This window comes from Triturus cristatus, chromosome 4_2 (assembly GCF_964204655.1).
Source record: "Triturus cristatus chromosome 4_2, aTriCri1.1, whole genome shotgun sequence".
Lineage (NCBI taxonomy): Eukaryota > Metazoa > Chordata > Amphibia > Caudata > Salamandridae > Triturus > Triturus cristatus.
In genome coordinates this window covers 561,549,359-561,568,718 of record NC_140586.1, presented here as the reverse complement: position 1 = coordinate 561,568,718, position 19,360 = coordinate 561,549,359, and the positions used below count along the sequence as shown (strand labels likewise).

General features: G+C 43.5%; 1 protein-coding gene across 3 annotated transcripts in view; it reads right to left on the bottom strand.

Annotated features, from left to right (window-relative positions):
- CCDC18 (coiled-coil domain containing 18) overlaps positions 1–19,360 on the bottom strand; it is a 1,105,805-nt gene that overhangs the window by 363,955 nt on the left and 722,490 nt on the right. For all 3 annotated transcript variants that reach the window (XM_085602201.1, XM_085602202.1, XM_085602203.1), the window contains one exon: positions 12,666–12,879. In XM_085602201.1, the coding sequence (XP_085458327.1) occupies positions 12,666–12,879 (214 nt within the window). The remainder of the gene's footprint in view (positions 1–12,665; positions 12,880–19,360) is intronic.

Here is a 19,360-nt window from a genome sequence, read left to right as displayed (position 1 = left end):
GTTGCCTACAAGTCCCTTCAGGTGAATGCTCAATACTATTTGATAAAAGTTGTCTAGCCCTGAGAACATCCTACGCACCAAGATTAGTCTCTCTGAACCTATAAGAAACAAACAGCCTGAGATCAGACGATTTAGTGGCAGTTCTCTCTAACTACATCTCTTGTGCCCTGAGATTTGAATCAAGGTCTCAAAATGCACTTATTTTACTTATCACTTGGGGTGGATTCAACAGACCAGGCACATGAAAGCCAAATCAGGCCATCAATAGTCCACATCTGAGCCCTGAAACCCACACCCCGTTAGTCAAATGCCTGTGAACAGCCACTGTCCTTTTGAGCTCTAACATTAAAGGCATTTCCTTCAGAGTAACTGTTCAAGGATGTCAATAACAGATACTGGTAATAAGTATAGCACAGATGCCATGGAATTTTGAAATGCCCCCTCTTTTCCCCATTGCCTACTTACCCAATGCATTTAGCAGTAGCGGAAATTACAGTGATTAAAAAATGCGTTAACTTATTTAACAAAACAATAGTTTTAAATTTGAGGCAGATTCATTAATGTTTTTCCAGGTTTAAGTTGTTCTAATGCTTGGGAAATTCAATGTCCATGTAACAAGCAATTTACAAAACTGTCTTGACTGAGTGTGGTGTGTTTCCAGCTAGCTCTTCCATCCCTCATTAACTGTATACTTGTCTTTCACCGGTACACTCTCGCTGACTTTTGGCTAGACTTGCGCTATACAAATAACACAAACATACATACAAGAGTAATAATTAATACAGTAAAAATTAAATCCATAATTAACAATTTCACAGACCCAATGTCTGTGACAACATGCACTGCAGCATCCAATATTTTTAACACTTAGTATTTGGAAAATAAGTCTCACTCATGCACGTAAATATGAAGTAGGCACATGGCATCACTTTCATTCCTAATGCATTATCTTTGTGAATATGGTCAGCGGTTTATTAATTTCAAGGGATTATATTATGAAGTACAGGGAATTTGTGACCTTTTCGAATACAGTTACCACTGGGCCTCATAGTAATAAATTCCCCACTAAACTTATACTTTTTTAATATGTTGATTTAAATAGCAACAAATAAAAAAGAAGGACATTTGTGAGTATCAATGAGAAATTGATTTCAAATAGGGTAGAAATAGGTTCCATGCATCACTGAAAATGGCAAATTACATAATATTTTCTCTCCATTCTTATGAATTACATTTGCCCAGATCCCATTAACACACACATGGTCTGCTAGCCTCAATTTCACAGATAAAGAGGTATCAAATTTAGTTGTAGCTTTAAGTATAATATGTAAAATACTGCAGACCTCAATTAAGAAGCTGTTCTGAAATCCATATGTGATTTGGCATTATCAGTCAAAAGACAAACCTCTTTTTTACGAAACCCAGGATATTAAAAAGATGATCTTGTGCTACATTTGCAGTCTGTAGTTCCTCCTGAAACATTTTTAATACTTTATGGGGCAGTGCTACAAAATGTGTACTACATTTAAACATATTTATTCTGCAGTCTTCATCTGTTAAATTACGTTTCGTACCTGAAACATACACATATGTGATGGTTTTAGCACAGGCACTCAACAATCCTAATAGTACGTAAAGTGTGTGTTTTCAAATTTTTACTCACACTTTTTATGGTTGGGATAAAAAAGAAAACATACTGAAAATGACATCTTTTGCCAACCGAGTAATATTAGCTAATAAAAGAAAACCCTTCAAAACATATTTAAAAAACCTCTTTTGAGAATTCTTTCGCTGATCCAAAATACAAAAGCCAACAATGTGTATCATCTTATGTCATCCTATGCCCAATAATTTGAACACTTGTTGTGGGTTTTCAGCTGTTCATGTAGCGTGTCTGCTGATTGCGGCTGTTGTGCTTGAAGGTTACGGTTTCCCTATAAACCCATGCTTAATTATCTTTTTCTTGGGTTTACATCACAAATTAGAAAGCTATTATCCTAAATATTTGTTTTTTGCATTCCCTTTTTGACAACATCTTGTTCCCTATTTCTAATATCAGCTGGGGGACTCCTTAAAGCTGTTCACTTCACATCCTTTCATACATACATTATGTATTTCTGTTTCACCCTAAAAACAATTCAGTAAGGGCAACTGTGCAGTAGATAATTACATTTCTGGTATAACTTTAAAGAAGTTAGACCAGGAACAATGTGGGAGTCGGAGACAATGATATGAATTAGGACACATGAATTGGTAAGGGTTTTATAAGAGTACTCAATGAAGTGCACTGCTTTTATGCATGAAAATATATTAACAATATGTGTGAAAAAACAAGTTTGGTAAAAATGAAAATCAAATCTACAGCACATATTCCAATACAAAATAAATGGCTTAATCTGTGTTTCTAAGTACAAAGAAAGAAACTGGAGTGTGTTGACAGCCTTTGAGTAAAACCTGCAGACTGAATAGCCAATAGTAATATTAATCTTTGACTGCTGAGCCCATTTGATGTTAATCGCTCACTGGGAATGTCTGCCAGAATTGTTGATGGAGATGGCCACCACCACAAAAGTGAGATCGACATGACTTATGATCCTCTTTTCCTGTCCTGGTCCTTTCTAAACGTGTTTATAGTTTTGGTATCTATCGCGGCTAAGAACTGTTCCACTCACTCACTCAATTAGTCAAATTACCATGAAAAGTATCTCCATAGAACTTGTAAACCTACCTTCTTCTGGTCTCACACTGTGGTCTAAATCTCCAGAAGTAATTGTGCTGTGAAAAAAATGGTTTCTCATTGTAGGCTTGTTTATCCTTAAGGTCTATGAATAGCTTGTCAGACTCTCCTCTAGGAATCGGAGGTTTAGGCCAAGCATTATGTGGCAGTCCATCTTTCAGATGCCTCAAATCCGTCTCTATTGATTGAACTAATACCTGTGTATCAATATCTTCCTCTCTAAACAGTTTATTTACAAACGCTAACTACTATGAGGTCACTTGATGAGATAAAGTTGTTTTCTTTCTGCTTTTATTTCCATCTTTAAAACATTCTATCCAATATTACTCCTTCGAATTTAGATCCCCTAAGTGCATTAGAACTCAAGCCATTAGACTTTAACCCAAATTCTCAATGCTTCGAAGGGCATGCTAATAAGTATTACGATAATGCACGGATGGGAATTACCGTGTGGGTCAAATTTTTCCAGTTGTAAAATCACACAGAATTTACTTTTCATTAGGTTTTATTGCATACATTTGCCACCCCATTTTGAGCGTAATGAGACTTGCCTGCTACTGAAGGAGTAACAAGATTTTTGATCTATTTTGAGTTGCTGCCATAATTTCAGAGTCAGGTTTTGAGTGATCCTTTACGACATGTCAGCGTGGAATGAGGTACACTATACTTTTTTTCTGGTCAGAGTACTACTACCTGCAATGTAACTGCATCTGCATTAATTTCAGGCCACAGTCTAAGATTGGAATAGTGATGGTTGCTTTCTGTGACTGCTCTATGAAATCATATATGAAGCACCGCTGCCCGTGAGATTGCATGGAAAAATCACATTTCTTGCCAGCCCCATTGAATAAGGAATTGAAACAGGTGATGTAATCTGGGAGTGGGTCTGGTTGTATAGGCAATTTCCACCCCCAATTCAGGAGTATGTAGTCCTACCGTTGTTTGTTCTGCTGATTCTCATTGCCCTTTTGTACATTCCTCTAGAAACTCACCTTCTTCCCCCAAGCACAATATCAGTTCTGAATCTGATGTGTCATATTCTCCCATATCCCTAGTTGTTGGTGGGAGAAGGTAGAGGGTTGGTGATAGAGGGGACTGTGAAGCAGGCAATGGACCCATTGGAAGATGAGATTGCTAAGGAGCAGTCTTTCGAATGTATCCATTATTTGCTGCAGAGCGGCCATAAATGCCAACCGTACATGTAGCATTGGTGGTTCTTTCTGGTGACATTTTAGGCTGTACTATTTATTATAAGCCCTTGGATGTCCCTCAGATGCAAAAGTTGGTGGTTCACAATCATATTCCTGCTGATATTGCTCCACTTCATAGCCCTCCTCTTCATATACAGGGGCACAGATTAAATCCAGCTGCGGAGGACTTTATGTTGTGTCTGACACTTGCTCACGATCACTGACAATAGCTTCTAGCTCAACGTCAAGACTATGTACTGGAGGCTGAGTGGAAACCTCCAATGGTGAATGCGAAAAAGTCAATGCTAGAAAAGGAGTTACTGTCAATGGGACGGTCGATAGGGCCGTTGGTGGGATGCTCATTGATGAGGGGGTTGTCATCATCAACGTAGTTGTAGATGTAGTAATTGAAGTCGAAGAGGATGGTACTATCACTGCTGTCGATTGGATAGTCGTCAACGGGGATGAGTTGGTCACTGATGTTCCAATTGACCGGGGTCTTGTCATGACGGTGTGATCTTAGTTATCAATGACAGAGCAGTGGCTATGAACTTAGCTGGTGAGGCGATGATCGATGGGATGGTCATTGACAATGGGATCTTCTTTGTCGATGGTGGTACCCATGGTCTAGAACAATTATTTCTGGACTTCTAACAGGATGTCAATGGGGCTAGATTTTCATACAACGTTTTGTGCAGGCTATCATTTGTCCTTTTGTACTGCATTTTATAAGGAAGTCATTGTCTTTTGCTTTGATTATAGGATTGCAGGTATTTCTAATGACATTAGAAGCTGAGCATTTTCAATGTGTTCACTCTTTTGCGTCCCATTCGTAAAAGTGCATGGGAACATTTCACTAATTATTCCCCACGTGAGTGGACATCCCCTATAGAAGTGAGAATCCTCTATGTCTGGTAGGAAGCCAACGTCTTTTCTCTGTCCTTGAGCACCTTAAAAGAGAAGGTCTTGCAGATGTCACATTTGGCATCTTTGTAATAAGGGCATAGACAGTTAATATAATGATCATGAGTGTAAATCTTCTGTCTGCAGACTAAAAAGGATTTAACAGAGACAGTTTCTCCTTCTCATGTACAGTGCAAGTTTGTGATCAGAAATAAACTCCCTGAGCAAGTGGTGTGAAGAGAATTCCATCATAAACCCCTAAAATAACCCTGTTTGCTAAAAGCTAAGGTTAGAGCTGGGTGATATCCAGGAAGATGAACTAGATGTGAAGATATAGCCCAAAAACGTCAAACTGCGGTTAGAGCAGAGCTCTTCTTGGAAACTCCCTCACACACAACATGCAGTAGAAATCTGAGTTCCGATGGTCTCTACGTGGAGGTAATTGGCTCAGCACTTCCAACTCATTGGCTGAAGCTGGCTTGATTCAAATAAAGTGGCTATACTACTGAACCAACATGGCTGTTGGGCCTATGGCAAATTTACCACTATTTACTGCCTTTTAAAGTTACTGGGGATTTTAAGCCTGGCAATGGGAATGATTCAAGCATGTGACTATGAAAGAGCCAATGTGAAGAATGTATATATGAATGCGTTGATAACAAGACCAAACCATTTTACAATCTTTCTTGATACAACTGCTGAGTGATCAGCAAAAAATAAAGAACAGCAGAGTACCTAGCGATATTTATAGCAGTACTCACTGCATTAATTAATATGTTAATAGCACACCTTTAACAACACTTCAGAGGTCAGCAGTAATCTCATTAGCAATATTCAAAAGGTCAGCATTAACATTAGTAGTAATTTCTCTCTGTAGCAATATCCTGAGACAAAATATCAGATTCACTGGCAAGCACTAAGAGGCACATCTCCCCATCTTAAGAACAAGCACCAACTTGAGCGTGATAGCTTGCATTGATATAGACATGGAAGATGAGGATGGAACTTGCAGTAGTGTAGTGATGAAGGTCCACGCAGGAAGGTATGTAACACATAAAGTCTTTATTGTAGTTAACATCAAGTAGATAAGATCTTACAACAAGCCCCACCAGGAGCAGCCTGTCTGCTGCTCAGCCCATGCCTGTCACTTCAACTCTCAGTGTCCCAACATTCCGAGGCATCATCAGACTCCAACATTCTAATGAGTCAGAGCACAGGCACTGGGCTGAGCAAGGGTGTTTAATACCTTACAATATAAATGCAGGATACTACATATATCCCTTTTCCTTCCAAAAGAAGAACAAATGCTAAATAAGATAAAAGATAACGAGAGTGAACAAAGGACAGATAGCAAGGAAGGAACAATGGAGAGACAGAGAGAAAAGCAAGGAAAAGAGCAAGCAAAGTAGAGCGAGGAAAAAGAAGGAAGAAGACAGGGAGGTAAAGGTAAGGCGTAAGTAAGAAAATCGAAAACCCATCCTCAACAACAACGAAATATAAAGAAGGAGGCAGAGAGAGCAGACGTGCCAAAGACAACCCCCAAGCATACCCACTGGCCAGGCAGGCAAGAAAGGAAGGAAGAATAAGGCATGACGCAAACCGGATACCAGCCTACACACAGACACAAAGAAGAGGAAATAACGGATCTCCTCCTGAACAGGGAAGACAAAGAATGAAAATACGAAAAAGGGAAGGCTGGAGACAAAGGTTGACAACAAGTAAAGTGAGTCCAGAAACCGAGGATGAAAATAGGGAAGACATCACGAGGAAAGCTGGACCTAATGAAAACAGAGAAGAGGCAAAGTAGAATACATAGAGTATAACTAATCCTCTCCCCATTTTCAAAAAGACAAAACAAATCAGAGTATGAGTGTAACATTGCGTAAAGCAAAACAGCAATGCAACTCAATGTAGCAAGACAAAATCAGCCAATGGGACTGAAACCCAAGGCCGTCCTCTACTCCAATGCAAGAGTGTGAGGAGCATTGTGAATGGGACTGAGACCCATAGTGTGAAAGCCCGTGAAAGGACAACCCCTGTGTAGAGGTCACATGTAGAATAAGAATGGGACAGAAACCCATAAGACGCACCCTGTGTGAGGGTAGCGACGTGAGCATAGATGGGACTGTAACCCATGTAACAGTGCCCTGTGTAAGGGTGGAAACCGTGAGTGGCCTATGTAGGCAAGTGTATATGAGAGCAAATGGGGCTAGTACCCATTGCTATCCCTGTGTAGGGAAGAAACTAGGTGTAAAACATACACATGTAAAGCGAACAATGAACCCCAATAGGTTAACCCAGAGTCCATAAATGTAAAATGATGAGCGGTATTGACAACCAAAAAGAAACACCCTGTGTGTAAATGGGAGAGACAAAACGTTAAGCCACCTCCCAGAAAATATCACGGAATGTACTGCGAATCAATGGGACTGGTAAGTGACCATACCACAAACCTAAGCATCCACATAAATGAGCAAAATATACCCATAAAACAAACCCATGAGAAAAGCATATGACAATAACTGTGGAAGAGAATCGTAAAATATAAGCAAAACGAGATGGTGAATACGTAATGGGAATAAAGATGACAGTTCACTGTTCCGCAGACAGCAGTGCTCCATTCCTGCAAAGACATGGAGGGAGAGGCAGAATGTCCCTGCTATACACCCGCTCCTGTCCTGTTGAAGCCAGAAGAACTGCAAAGGTAAAGCTGAAGACAACTCAGTTCCTACTGAAGTGTTAGCGCGACATTACATGAAAGATACCAATATCAGAAGAGCACAAAGCATAAAGCTATGCTAACAGATAGTAAAAGTACTGGAACATCGATCCAAAACGTGTCTTCCGTGATTATCATCAAAGTGCTGATGAAGCTCATTTTTGTAAACATATCGCACAGCTTGAGATGGAGGATATTCCAAATGACACTCATCGGCCAGCACAGAGAAGCGTTGGATATGTTCCTTTGTAGCATTTCACACCTTTACAGAGATGGCGCCACGCATCCCGACACTGAGCCGGGTGAATCCCGGCGCTTGAGCGCCAAACAGTGTCACAGAGGAAACGAAGATGTGTAGCACAGGAGCTAGCGTGCAGTTTACCACCGCAACATTGCAAAATGGAGGCACGTAAAGGGCGCGCTGCCGGGTGGCTCTTGTCACGGTAGGGCGTTAAGCGATGTCTCTCAGCCAGACCTTCCATGACGTCACAGAGGGCACTCGTGCGCCATGAAAATCCGCACGCTCCGCTGGATGAGGAGAGCAGCAGGAGACCAACGGTCAAAACGGTGAGGTAACAGGCTTCTGAGGAGAAAAAGTTATTTGCAACACTCACCACTGTCAATGTAAAAGAAACATCATGTTGTCCTCAAAGTACATCGCCACCTTAGTCCTCGCGATGCAAGTGTAGTAGAAGTAAACATGCCGTTCAGTGAAGATTTGCATCAAAGCAGTTTAAGCACACTGCTGAAGGCAAAGCATAAAGGGAATAGTCCCCACCTCAGAACACAAAATGGCCACAAAAAAAACATAGCAGCCTCTTGAACAATTTCTCAGGAGTTAAGGCATAATGTGCTCAGGATCACACAATGTAGCCTGCGTAACAAAGTGACAGCCGCAAAGTTCCCAGTCAGTCACAGAAAACTCTCTAGATGAGCTTAGTGTAAAATGCAGGCAGTCTTTTCACAACAAAATATTCTTTCCACCGTTTTGAAGTAAAGGTGCGTTACACAGCTGTCTGAAATTCTTTCAAAGCGTAATACAGACAGCATTGGTAAATCTAAAGATCTTAAAAAAATTACAATGAGCACGGCACACTTATTTTGGTGCTGTCTGATGGAAAGACACAGTTTGAAAAATACAGCGTCAATAGGTGGTAATTCATTGGAGCACAAAACGCCAGGGCTAGAGCTGTCCGGTGGTGAGGACACTGGTGGGGCTAAAAGGTGTAGTGCTTCATGCTTACTTGTTTCTTGTTGTCTTCTTTTCTTTTCTTTTTGATGGTAGTTTCTAACTTGTATTGGTTCTTCATGTTGATTGTAGAACATGCTTGTTTCTTGTTGGAAATGTTCCTTTCCTGTGGATACCTCCGCTTTTGTACATTGTGGTAGTAGCCACCGTAGTTTCTTTAAGGCTGTGCCATCTCCAGGTCCTCTTGTTAGTCAGGTACCTAAGATCTGCTTGTAGCTGTAGGTTCGTCACCTCCTCGTCGCCAAAATATGTAGTGATGAAGGTCCACGCAGGAAGGTATGTAACACATGAAGTCTTTATTGTAGTTAACATCAAGTAGATAAGATCTTACAACAAGCCCCACCAGGAGCAGCCTGTCTGCTGCTCAGCCCATGCCTGTCACTTCAACTCTCAGTGTCCCAACATTCCGAGGCATCATCAGACTCCAACATTCTAATGAGTCAGAGCACAGGCACTGGACTGAGCAAGGGTGGTAAATACCTTACAATATAAATGCAGGATACTACAAGCAGGTTAGTGCTTTCCTAACTGTCGGCTGACCCAGCCAGAAGCCAAGCAACAGAGATCACATCCAGAATCTCCTACACTGCTTACAGACGTGGGAGTGGTTTAGAACATCAGACTTCCACTAGTATAGATGTGAGGGGTTGAGCTGCAGCAGTCCTTCAAAGCCTATGTCATTGGAGCCTCTGACAACTGCATGTATAGAAGCAATATATTTATTTTTCATTCATTCTCCTTGAATAAGAACACTTTGAAAGCAAGCATGGCAATGCCTACACCACTGGAGAAAAAAAATGTGGAGTAGCCTAGCTTGGTGCCGCCTTTCTGTGTTTTTAAGTGACAAAAAACCTGAAGCACTGCATGCATGTATTCCCAAAACTAATCATCAAACGTAACCAGTAATCTATTCAATAACACGTATATTACTCCATTCTGAAGCATCCCAATTTTTCTTTGACTCACACAGGCTACATCCTACTAGTGAAGAGCTCGTTGTACTGGAGTAAAGTAACTGTACATTTTCTTTCTCTGTCTGTTACTCTCAATGACACAAACGAAGATTCAAAAGGGAAGATGTGCTTGGGAGTAGCAGGAAAGCAAGTCACATTTTCCTGCTGCTTTCACACTGTAATGAGTGTGAAATTAAGTATGTGAACACCAAACTAAAATTACGGCACAGTCATTCACAGCAAATGTTAAAAAAATTACAAATGCGTGCTTACAAGGCTTATTCGATGTTGTCACAACATAAATGTATACCCAATCTGACAAAGGGTTACCTACTCACTAGTGGAACAGTTTTTCTTTATATTCAATACCCTGAAGCTCATTCAAATAGCTGTGCCCCTGAGCAAGGAACTTAGCACCTTCTATAGCAAACCAGTGGCAGTGCCACTGCAGATATAAGAGTCCAAAGCAGTGAGTTGAGCCCTATATGGGGCACAGTTGTGGGGGTTCGAAAGGTTGCTCGATATAACTAGAGCCAAGAATACGATTCTGAGGAGTTTGGTCCAGTTACCACAGAGCACCCCCCTCCATACCTTAAGGTTAGATTTGGGCATCAATCGCTGATAAGGCCAAGCTGCGCCCACTGCTAATCTGGAGGAGGATTAGGTCCATCTCTGAGCTAGTCTCTTATGCCAAGGCCCTTGATGAAGTCATTTCTCAAGATAAGAAGAATACGATTGGGTGGCTCAAGAATGTAAAGCGTCTATTATCCGCATAGGGTTGAAGGGTCACTGGGAAAATAGGGACCCAGCCTCACTTCTTACTAAAACCCATATTAAAATGCAATACTGGGGTTGGGTAGCCCAGACAGCAGTCGCCAATTCTAAAAAGGGTCGGTTAACTTCGGAATTCACAGATCATAAATCTATTGCTTCCCTTCAACCATATTTAGAAATAATTCAGAAGCCTAGCGATAGGAAACTATAATGCAGTTCAGATTTGGCATGCTTCCCTTTAATGCCATCACTAGTTCTTGGACTGCCACCCTAACGCCATCTCAGTCTTTTCTTCTTTGCACCGCTAGTGTTGAATCTTCAGCACAAGTCCTATTTGCCTCCCCAGCTTATTCACGCCCAAGAGTTAGTTGGCTTGCACCAATATGCAGGCAGACGGGAATGCATAACCATGCTGAGGCGTTGCCAATACTCAGATCACACGCCAGACCAGTGGTAGCTTGTGCAGTGGCAACGTTTTTGGGTCTTATGTGGGGCATTAGGAGGAAGCTGTTGCAAACAGATTGAGGTTGAGGGGGATATGGAGTAACTCACGTTACCTACTCTGTAATATCCTGAAGTTTCAACTGTTTGGCACCCTATCATTGCCACTGCAAGATCTGCGTTGGTCCTATGTTAGTTGTCTGTTGGCAACACAAGGGCCCCTTTTTGACCATTTTGTCTTCTTGGAGATTGTTGTTACTGCCTTGGGCGTTCCAGGCACAGGACCGCTTGGCTTATGCGTCATATCTTTGGTTCTAGGTCTATATCGTTTGATATTTAGGATACGTTTTAACGTTTTTAACAATATAATGTTTATGAATGAGCTAAACTTCATATTGCACCTAGAGGTTTGATGCTTTTCAAAGTTCTTATCAATTTATAACTTTTTATGTACCAGCTGAATGCACTTTATTCCCAAAATCTTTGCTATGCAATGTTTGCCCGACTAATATATCAATATTCTATGTAAGAGTTATATTGTACGTTCCGCTTTTATGGTCGAATGACTGAAATAAAGTCTGAAACAGATACTCAATACCCTTATGACTTAAAGGCTCTGGATGCATTTTGACTACCCTATAAAAATACTACAGACATTGGTGGGGTGTCAGTACACTATTCAAAGGATGTGGCCACCTTGGCTGGCTGAGTGAAGCAGAAATAAACCTTGTTTATAGCTATTACATTAGTACACTAGATTAAGTCATTTAGATGACCTTGCACCTTATTTTGATATATTACTTGGTCTCAGAAGCAATACTGAGGACATCATATTCTCAAAATAGACAAATATAACTATCTTTAAGAAATAGGCACAAGAAAAGTTCAATTAGAGGGGTTCCACTTCGCATCATCATAAGTAAGCCCCCGGTTTTATGGTATTTTTTTTTATTCATATTTATTTTGTATTCATCCTGCTGATATTTACCCATGTTTATTTTGTGTTCAATGAAAAAAGGAGAGTGCATTCGATGCTAGACATAATGTTACCTTATAAGCTGCCATATATAATAAACTCATGAAAATATTAACATTATAGTCCAAACATAAGCCTAAATACTACCCAATTTAATGGTACGCAATTGGTTGACAAAGAATGCTTGGGTTTATTTGAGCATCAATAGGGCATACCCACAGATCTCTACGAGTGCATGCATGCATTCATTCATTCATTCATTCACCCATTGAGTCACTTCACCGTGTGCGTATGTGACACAATGGCATGTTTTCTTGCGGATTTCTACTATCACAGTTTCCCCTTAGTCCCGGCAAAAGAGCAGCCATTCGACTTGCAAGCAGTGTCATGAGGGATTCTGCAGATAAACAATATCTTAATGCACAGATGCCTCTCATCTCATTTAAAAAACTATTTTTGTTTCAGTAGCTCTATGAAATTACACTGTTTTGATTCTTGCAAGATTAGAAAAGCACTAAAACATAGGCTCTTTACACAGTCATTTTTATTCATTAAGTTTTGACATCTTGTAACTAAGAATTTCTTTCTTTGAAAGGATATTTATAAAGTGTGAAAAGGGGTGCCACAGGACGCCTGCAGAGGTGGAGTCGCACTGATCCGCACATACATGAACATCTTCCCTGCGCTCTTCAATCTTCGCATGCAGTGCATGATCTCACTCACCTGAGATCCGAAGTGAGGTCGCCGATGGCGACCTTCTTTTCTTCCAGACATAGCTGGGCACGCTGCAACACATCCTGCAGCTCCTTGAGGCGTCTGATGGTTGAACTCAATTCTTCCTGAATGGCCTGGACTTGAGATTCCAGCTCCTCCCGCTTCTGGAGAAGTTTCTGCTTCTCTGTCTCACAGCGGCGCAGATCGGACTCCAAACTGGCCACTTTTAGAAACAAAGGTAAGAAATTATTGTTTACATGTCAATCAATGATGTGCCAAATACAAATCGAAATACACTATGACAAGGACGGGTAAATCATGCCTGATCATCAACCAAATGACTCAATAGAAGAAAAGAGACAACAGTTCATTCATTCGGTCACACGTGTCAGTGAAAACAACTCTGGGTGATGATGTACTCCATGACACGTCTTTCGATCATAAAAATTCTTCAGGATCGAATAAACTGTACTTATTGTCACATAATGAAACATACACTTTAGAAATATATTTTTAAGTACATCAACTTTTAAAAAGCAACTATTTTTCCCTGTTAAACAAGTTACTTACCTTCAGTAACGCTCTTTCAGATAGACTATCTACCTGCAGATTCCTCACCTTTTGAATTTTTCCCAGGCGTCAGATTGGATCCGGAATCTTTTGAGCAGTACCTCTGCACATCGTAGGTGACGCCGTGCAGCTCCAAGCTTGATGCAGTTCAACTCCGAAAATAACGTGCAAGGCCGACATGGGCTCCAACCCCAACGCTCACATTAATTGCTTTCGAAGCTGTCAAGACCTCCAGATGCAGAGCTCCCAACAGTAAATTGGCTTTGATCAGCATGAAGATTCCTAGATTTGGAATCTATCTAATGGGTAGAGCCCAATTCACAGAACAGGGAAGGTGGGAGGGTCGGTGAGAACTCTGCGGTTATATAGCATCTACATCAGAAATAGCGTTACTGATAAGAAACTTGTTTTTCTGATAGAGACTTCAAACCACAGATTCCTCACCTTTTGAAGTGCTACCAGTCTGTGAATTGGCCCTCTAGGACTGAGTGAGCCAAAATGCTCTCTCTCAGAGAACCTGGCTGTCTAGACAGTAGTACGTTGTGAACATCTGAAGTAACTCCTATTCAGCTGCGTGGGAGATGTCCAGGACAGGAACTCCATATGCCACTGCAGTAGTTACAGCTTGGGCCCTGGTGGAATGGGCTCCCAGACCTTCTGAAGGCTTCTTGGCCAATGCTTAGCAGATGTTGATGCAGAGCATAATGCAGCAGGAGACGGACCGTTTCTGCAGTCTTGCTTTTTTTCACTGCGGCAAACCCCACCAATATCGGACTGTCCATCCTATATTCTCTGGTATAATCGATGTAAAAGCTCAGTACTCTTTTAGAGTCCAAACGATAGAGTCCTGCTTAGAGAGGTGAGGCGGAGCATAGAACGCTGGCAGTATGATGCTTGGACCAATGTGGATCGGTGTCACAATTTTTAGCAAGAAGGATGCCGACGCCTCCAGAACCAGTTTGTCTGAGAACAAGATGGCTGAAGCTCACTCACACGCTGCGAAGTAATGGTGATGAGGGACACCTTCTTGAGGATGAGGAGCTGCAAAGGACAGCTGTGAAGCAGCATCAAATGAAGTGTACATCAAATATGTACGGATCAAGTTAAGCTCCCACTGAGGCATTTCGAAAGGAGAGTGAGGAAATTAAAGCGCTTTAAAAAAATACAACACAACCGCAGACTTAAATAAAGATAACTGTATCGCAACGGTAAAAAGGTTGAAAGGTACTCCTTAACTGTGACCAGAGCAAAGCCTTGCTGGGTTGGAGAAAACAAACAGAACGACAGATAACTTGGCCTGGAGGGGGTCAATCTGGTGCATGTTGCACCAAACCACAGAATTGTCCCAACAGGCATATACAGTTTTCATCAAGGGATGCCTGGCTGACAAGCTGACATCAACCTCCTCCAGAGGAAGATCGTAGGTGCTGAGGTGTTGCCGCTCAATCTCCATGCATGAAGGTGGAGATTGCGAAGGCCCAGGTACAGACCCTTGTCCTGCTGCTGCAACAGCAGGTCCTTCCGGTGCGGCAGCCTGATAGGATGACAAATGCTCAAGCCCATGAGTTCTGGGTACCATGCTCTCTCTGTCCAATGCTGGCCACTTGTATGACTTGGGCCCAGTGATTTCTGATCTTCTTTAAAACAAGTCAGGAGTGGAAAGGAGTACAGGAGTACCAAGTTTCACTTTAAGGAGAATGCGTAACTCGTGAGAGGGGTCCTTGAAACTCCAACATGCAGAACTGCTGAAATTGAACTTTCTTGGTGGCAGCGAATAGATTGAGCCAAAGATCTCTCCCTTTAAGGAAGAGAGATTGGGCCACCTCCGAGTGTAACTGACACTCATGATCCACAAGGCATCGATGGCTGAGCTCGTCTGCCCTGGCAATCAAAAATCCTGCCAGGTGCTTCACCACCAGGAAAATTTTCTAATAATCTAGTCATTTCCAGAGTACGTAGCCAGTGGCGGATCCTCCGTGTGGGCGTTTGGGCGTCGCCCCCCTTGTTATTTTTGATTGATTGGAATCAGCCCGCGGCAGTCAGCTGTCTCAGCCGCGGGCCGATATTACGTGGCCACTAGGCAGGCTTAGGGGGTGGGGTTATGACGCAGCACAGCAGTGACAGTCAGTGCAAACACCAAAGTCTTAATGCGTATGTTGGGCTGGCCAGGGACCTCTCCCTGGCCAGCCCGACATGCGCAATCCTTAGCAGTGCCGCCTGTATAATTAAGGAGATGAGGGGATCGAAGTCGCATCCCCCCAGTCTCCTGATGAGCGTCAAGGTGCTGCCCGGGCCAATCCAGATGCTGCTCAAGCAGCGCTTGGATTGGCTGCTTTCCCGTCTCTAGGCAGAGTCCTGAACACGGAGCTGCCTGGGACTGGGCAAGCTGGGGAGCGATATTCACCAATCACTGCACGGCTTTATTGTGAAGCCGTACAGTGATTGGTCTGCCCTAGCTCAGCGCCATGATTACACACACACACACATGGGAGTGGAGAGAGAGTCAGTCAAGGCCGAGAGCTCCTTGACCTCTGCTGGCCCCTTAAGCCTGAACTTCATGCAAGGCAGGCCGCTGAGTCCTGCCTCGCGCAACTTAAATGAAGTTGCAAATGTCGGACAGACTCGCCACCCCTAGTTGGATGTCCTGAGAGCCTGAGCGCAGAGTGGCACAGATTCAGGATTACTAAGTGACGACTGAGGTAGTGGAGAAGTGTGGCTCAATGGTTAGCGCGGCAGACCTCGATGCAGAGCACTGGTCCGGGACCAGGGTTCGATTCCCGTCGCGGCAGGGTCTCGGGCTATAAATTCCGCGGACCGGATATTCTCGCCTCAGTGTAGATTCTAATCATGGGTCCCACACTGCAACTCTGGGCAATAGCTTGCTTAATCTCCACAACGGCCCCAACAGCGCTGGGATGCCTGGCCTTCACCATGGGGGTGCCCAGGAGTGGACACCTCACATGGAAAACCAGGAAGGGTTCCTTCAGCGGTATGAATACAGCGCTGAGATACCCGTAGTGGTGATCAGCGCTATATAAAAAACCATACATTTACATTTACAAGGTAGTTAATTGACAGTGTGTGTCCCCCCCCCCCCCCCTCCCCCATACAGGTAGGCTGTGATATTCAAATGAGATCCAGGGACTGTGATTTGAATCTCAAAGCCCGGTTAGTCACTCACTCACGGTGACGGTCTCAGTTCATGATTATTTTCATTATCACTACTACTAGTGATAGTGAAAATAATCATTAACTGCGAGTGTGAAGGCGTCCCGGTAACAGAGGATGCCGCCTGATAATCGCCGCAATGGCCAGCAGAGCTCCCGACTTCAGAGTGGGACGGACGGGTGTTGTTGCAACTTGTGAGCCGAGGAGGCCAAGACTTGAACCTGGTTCATCTGAGGGGAACCAGGTTCGAGTCTCGGCCACGTCAGTTCAACATCCTTTGATCTGGGCAAATTACTTTAATTTCCCGGTGCCCGGTGCCCGCTGCACCCTTGAAAAAACTGGTACAGCGGGCAGTGCAGACCCGTCCTGGCGCAGACAGAAATATTGCTTGAATTTAGGCCCTTCTGGCACGTAACTCCAAGAAGCGGACACGCTGCTGCAATGTCTGCCAGCAGAGCCTAGCTTCAGAAACATTTCTATCTACAAGAAATGTAATGTTTCTGAAGCTATGGCCGGGCCTGCTAGGCCCTGCTGGCAAGCACCTCCGGTAAGCATTGCAGCAGCTTGTACGCTGCTCGGAGGTGCATGCCAGCAGGGCCTAACTTCAGAAACATAACATTTCTTGTAGATAGAAATGTTTCTGAAGCTAGGCTCTGCTGGCACACACCTCCGGGAAGCATTGCAGCAGCGTGTCCGCTTCTCGGAGGTGCGTGCCAGCAGGGCCTAACTTCAGAAACATTTCTTTCTACCAGAAATGTTATGTTTCTTGAAGCTAGGCGGGGAAGGCCATGCTGGCATGCCAGAGGCCACTAACCTTTCAGCCCAGACAAAGCCAGCTCGGTTGTGCAAAGAAACTTGCCCTGATGACCTCCAATAAATATTTGAAATACAATTTTCCATACATACATTTTTAATATGGGTTATGTGTGAGACTAGAGTTTATTGCAGACATTTGGCAGGGAAATGTGTTTATGTTTCCTGCAACAGCCATAAAAATGTTTCTTATAGATCTGAACAGGAACTAACAAAGGAAAAAACAGAAGGGTGTCACAGAGATTATTTGATTAGTGAGCTGCTACCATGTTATAATATTCGAAACACACCTATGTATACTTGAATATTTACACATTTAGATTTTGGACTTGTGCCTGTGCACTGGCTAAAGAGGGCCTGAACGAGCAGAAACTGGAACATAAATTCAATGCTGTTCTGAACAGGGACCCCAAAATAGGTTTGGCACAGGGCCCCCAAAATCATTAAGATGTCCCTGTGGCACACACCATCGTGAGCCTGCGTGCCAATGCTCTTAGCTTCAGAAACATTTCTATCTGCAAGATAGAAATGTTACTAAAGCCAAGAGCATTGGCAATCAGTGTGTATGTTTCTCTGTGGTGCGCAGAGATGTTTTTTCACTCTTATGAAATGTATTGGCAAGTCCCCAACCAGAAAGAGAATGGCCTGGAAGGGAGTACCCAATAATTAGTGGAGATGTGGGGTTTCTCCTCAAAAAACAGTACAGTTTGCATTTGCAAAGGGCACTTCTGCAGAGTGTTTTCACATGAGTAAATGTACAGATTATATATTTATGCATAATATTTTTAATCCTCCCCAAGACCCCCATAGATTGTTCGGCCTTGCTCGCTACGCTTGCTTGCCGCGGCGCACTGTACCGCAAATTTTACGCCCCACTATTTCAAAATGTCACCAGCCACCACTGTGCGTAGCGCCTCCTGGCACAGGGTCCCTGCAATACCACATCACAGTGTTGTTGACCATAAGCACCTGCACCAGCCTCCCTTTGATGGATGAAAGGAAGGCTTTCAACACCAAGAGAATGGCCCTCGGCTCCAGGGGGTTGATATGGAGCGAGGCTTCTGTGGGGGACGAGAGCCCTCTGACTTCCTCTTCTCTCAGAAGGCCACACCACCACAGAAGAGATGCATCGGTGACCACTGTCAACTCTGGGTGTGAAGATGGCTCTGCTGAAGGCCCAAGTGCAGTCAAGTAACAACCACTGCAGATCTTTCGCAGTCTCCTCCAAGATCTGGATGTGGTAGGAGGTCCCATTAATGTTGGACACAATGAACTTCAGATGACACTGCAGAGTCTGCCCTTGCCACCTGCCCTGCTTGACCATCAGTCCCAGTAGCCTCAGAATCTACCTCACAGTAATCCGGGATAGAGGCTAAAAGATTGGGATCATTGCCTGAATGTTCTGGATTCTCGTTGCCGGGGGGAAAGCACAAAACCAAACTGTGTACAGAGTGGCTCCAATGAAGAGGGGAGTCTTAGAATGAGTCAGGTGTGACTTCAACATGTTGATGGGGAACCACAAAGATAGAAGGTTTGTGTAGTCTGGAGGCAGCAGACGACTACCTGAACCTGGGGCGAGCCAGCCTGCAACAACCACTTGTCGAGGTGCGGGAAGATGTGCTGCTACCACCACCATCACTTTAGAGAACACTCGAGGGGCACCAAAGGGGAGCACTGTGATCTGAAAATGCACCTATCCCACCACGAACCACCGGTCTCGCCAATGGGCCTGCAGGAAACGTATATAGAAATTGGTACCCTACAGATCCAACGCCGCAATCTAGTCTCCAGGGTCGAGAGCAGGCAATACTTGGGCTAGGGTGAGAATTTTGTATTTGTCCTTTTGGAGGAAGGGGTTGAGGGGAGTAGGTCTAAAATAGGACAAAGGCTTCCAACCTTCTTTGGCACCCAAAGGTAGCGGGAGTAACGGTCACAACCCACTTCCGGAGCAGGCACATTTTCAGTAGCCCTTTGTCCAAAAGAGCTTGTACTTCCTGCCGCGAGATGGACAGGTGATCCTCCATCAGTAAGTCCAGAGATGGGGAGTGTGCAGCAGAGTGACCATTAAGGGTAAGGCGTACTCCCTGTAGAAAATTTGGAGGACCCACCTGTCTGATGTTATGACTCGCCAGCCCCATAGAGATCATTGAATC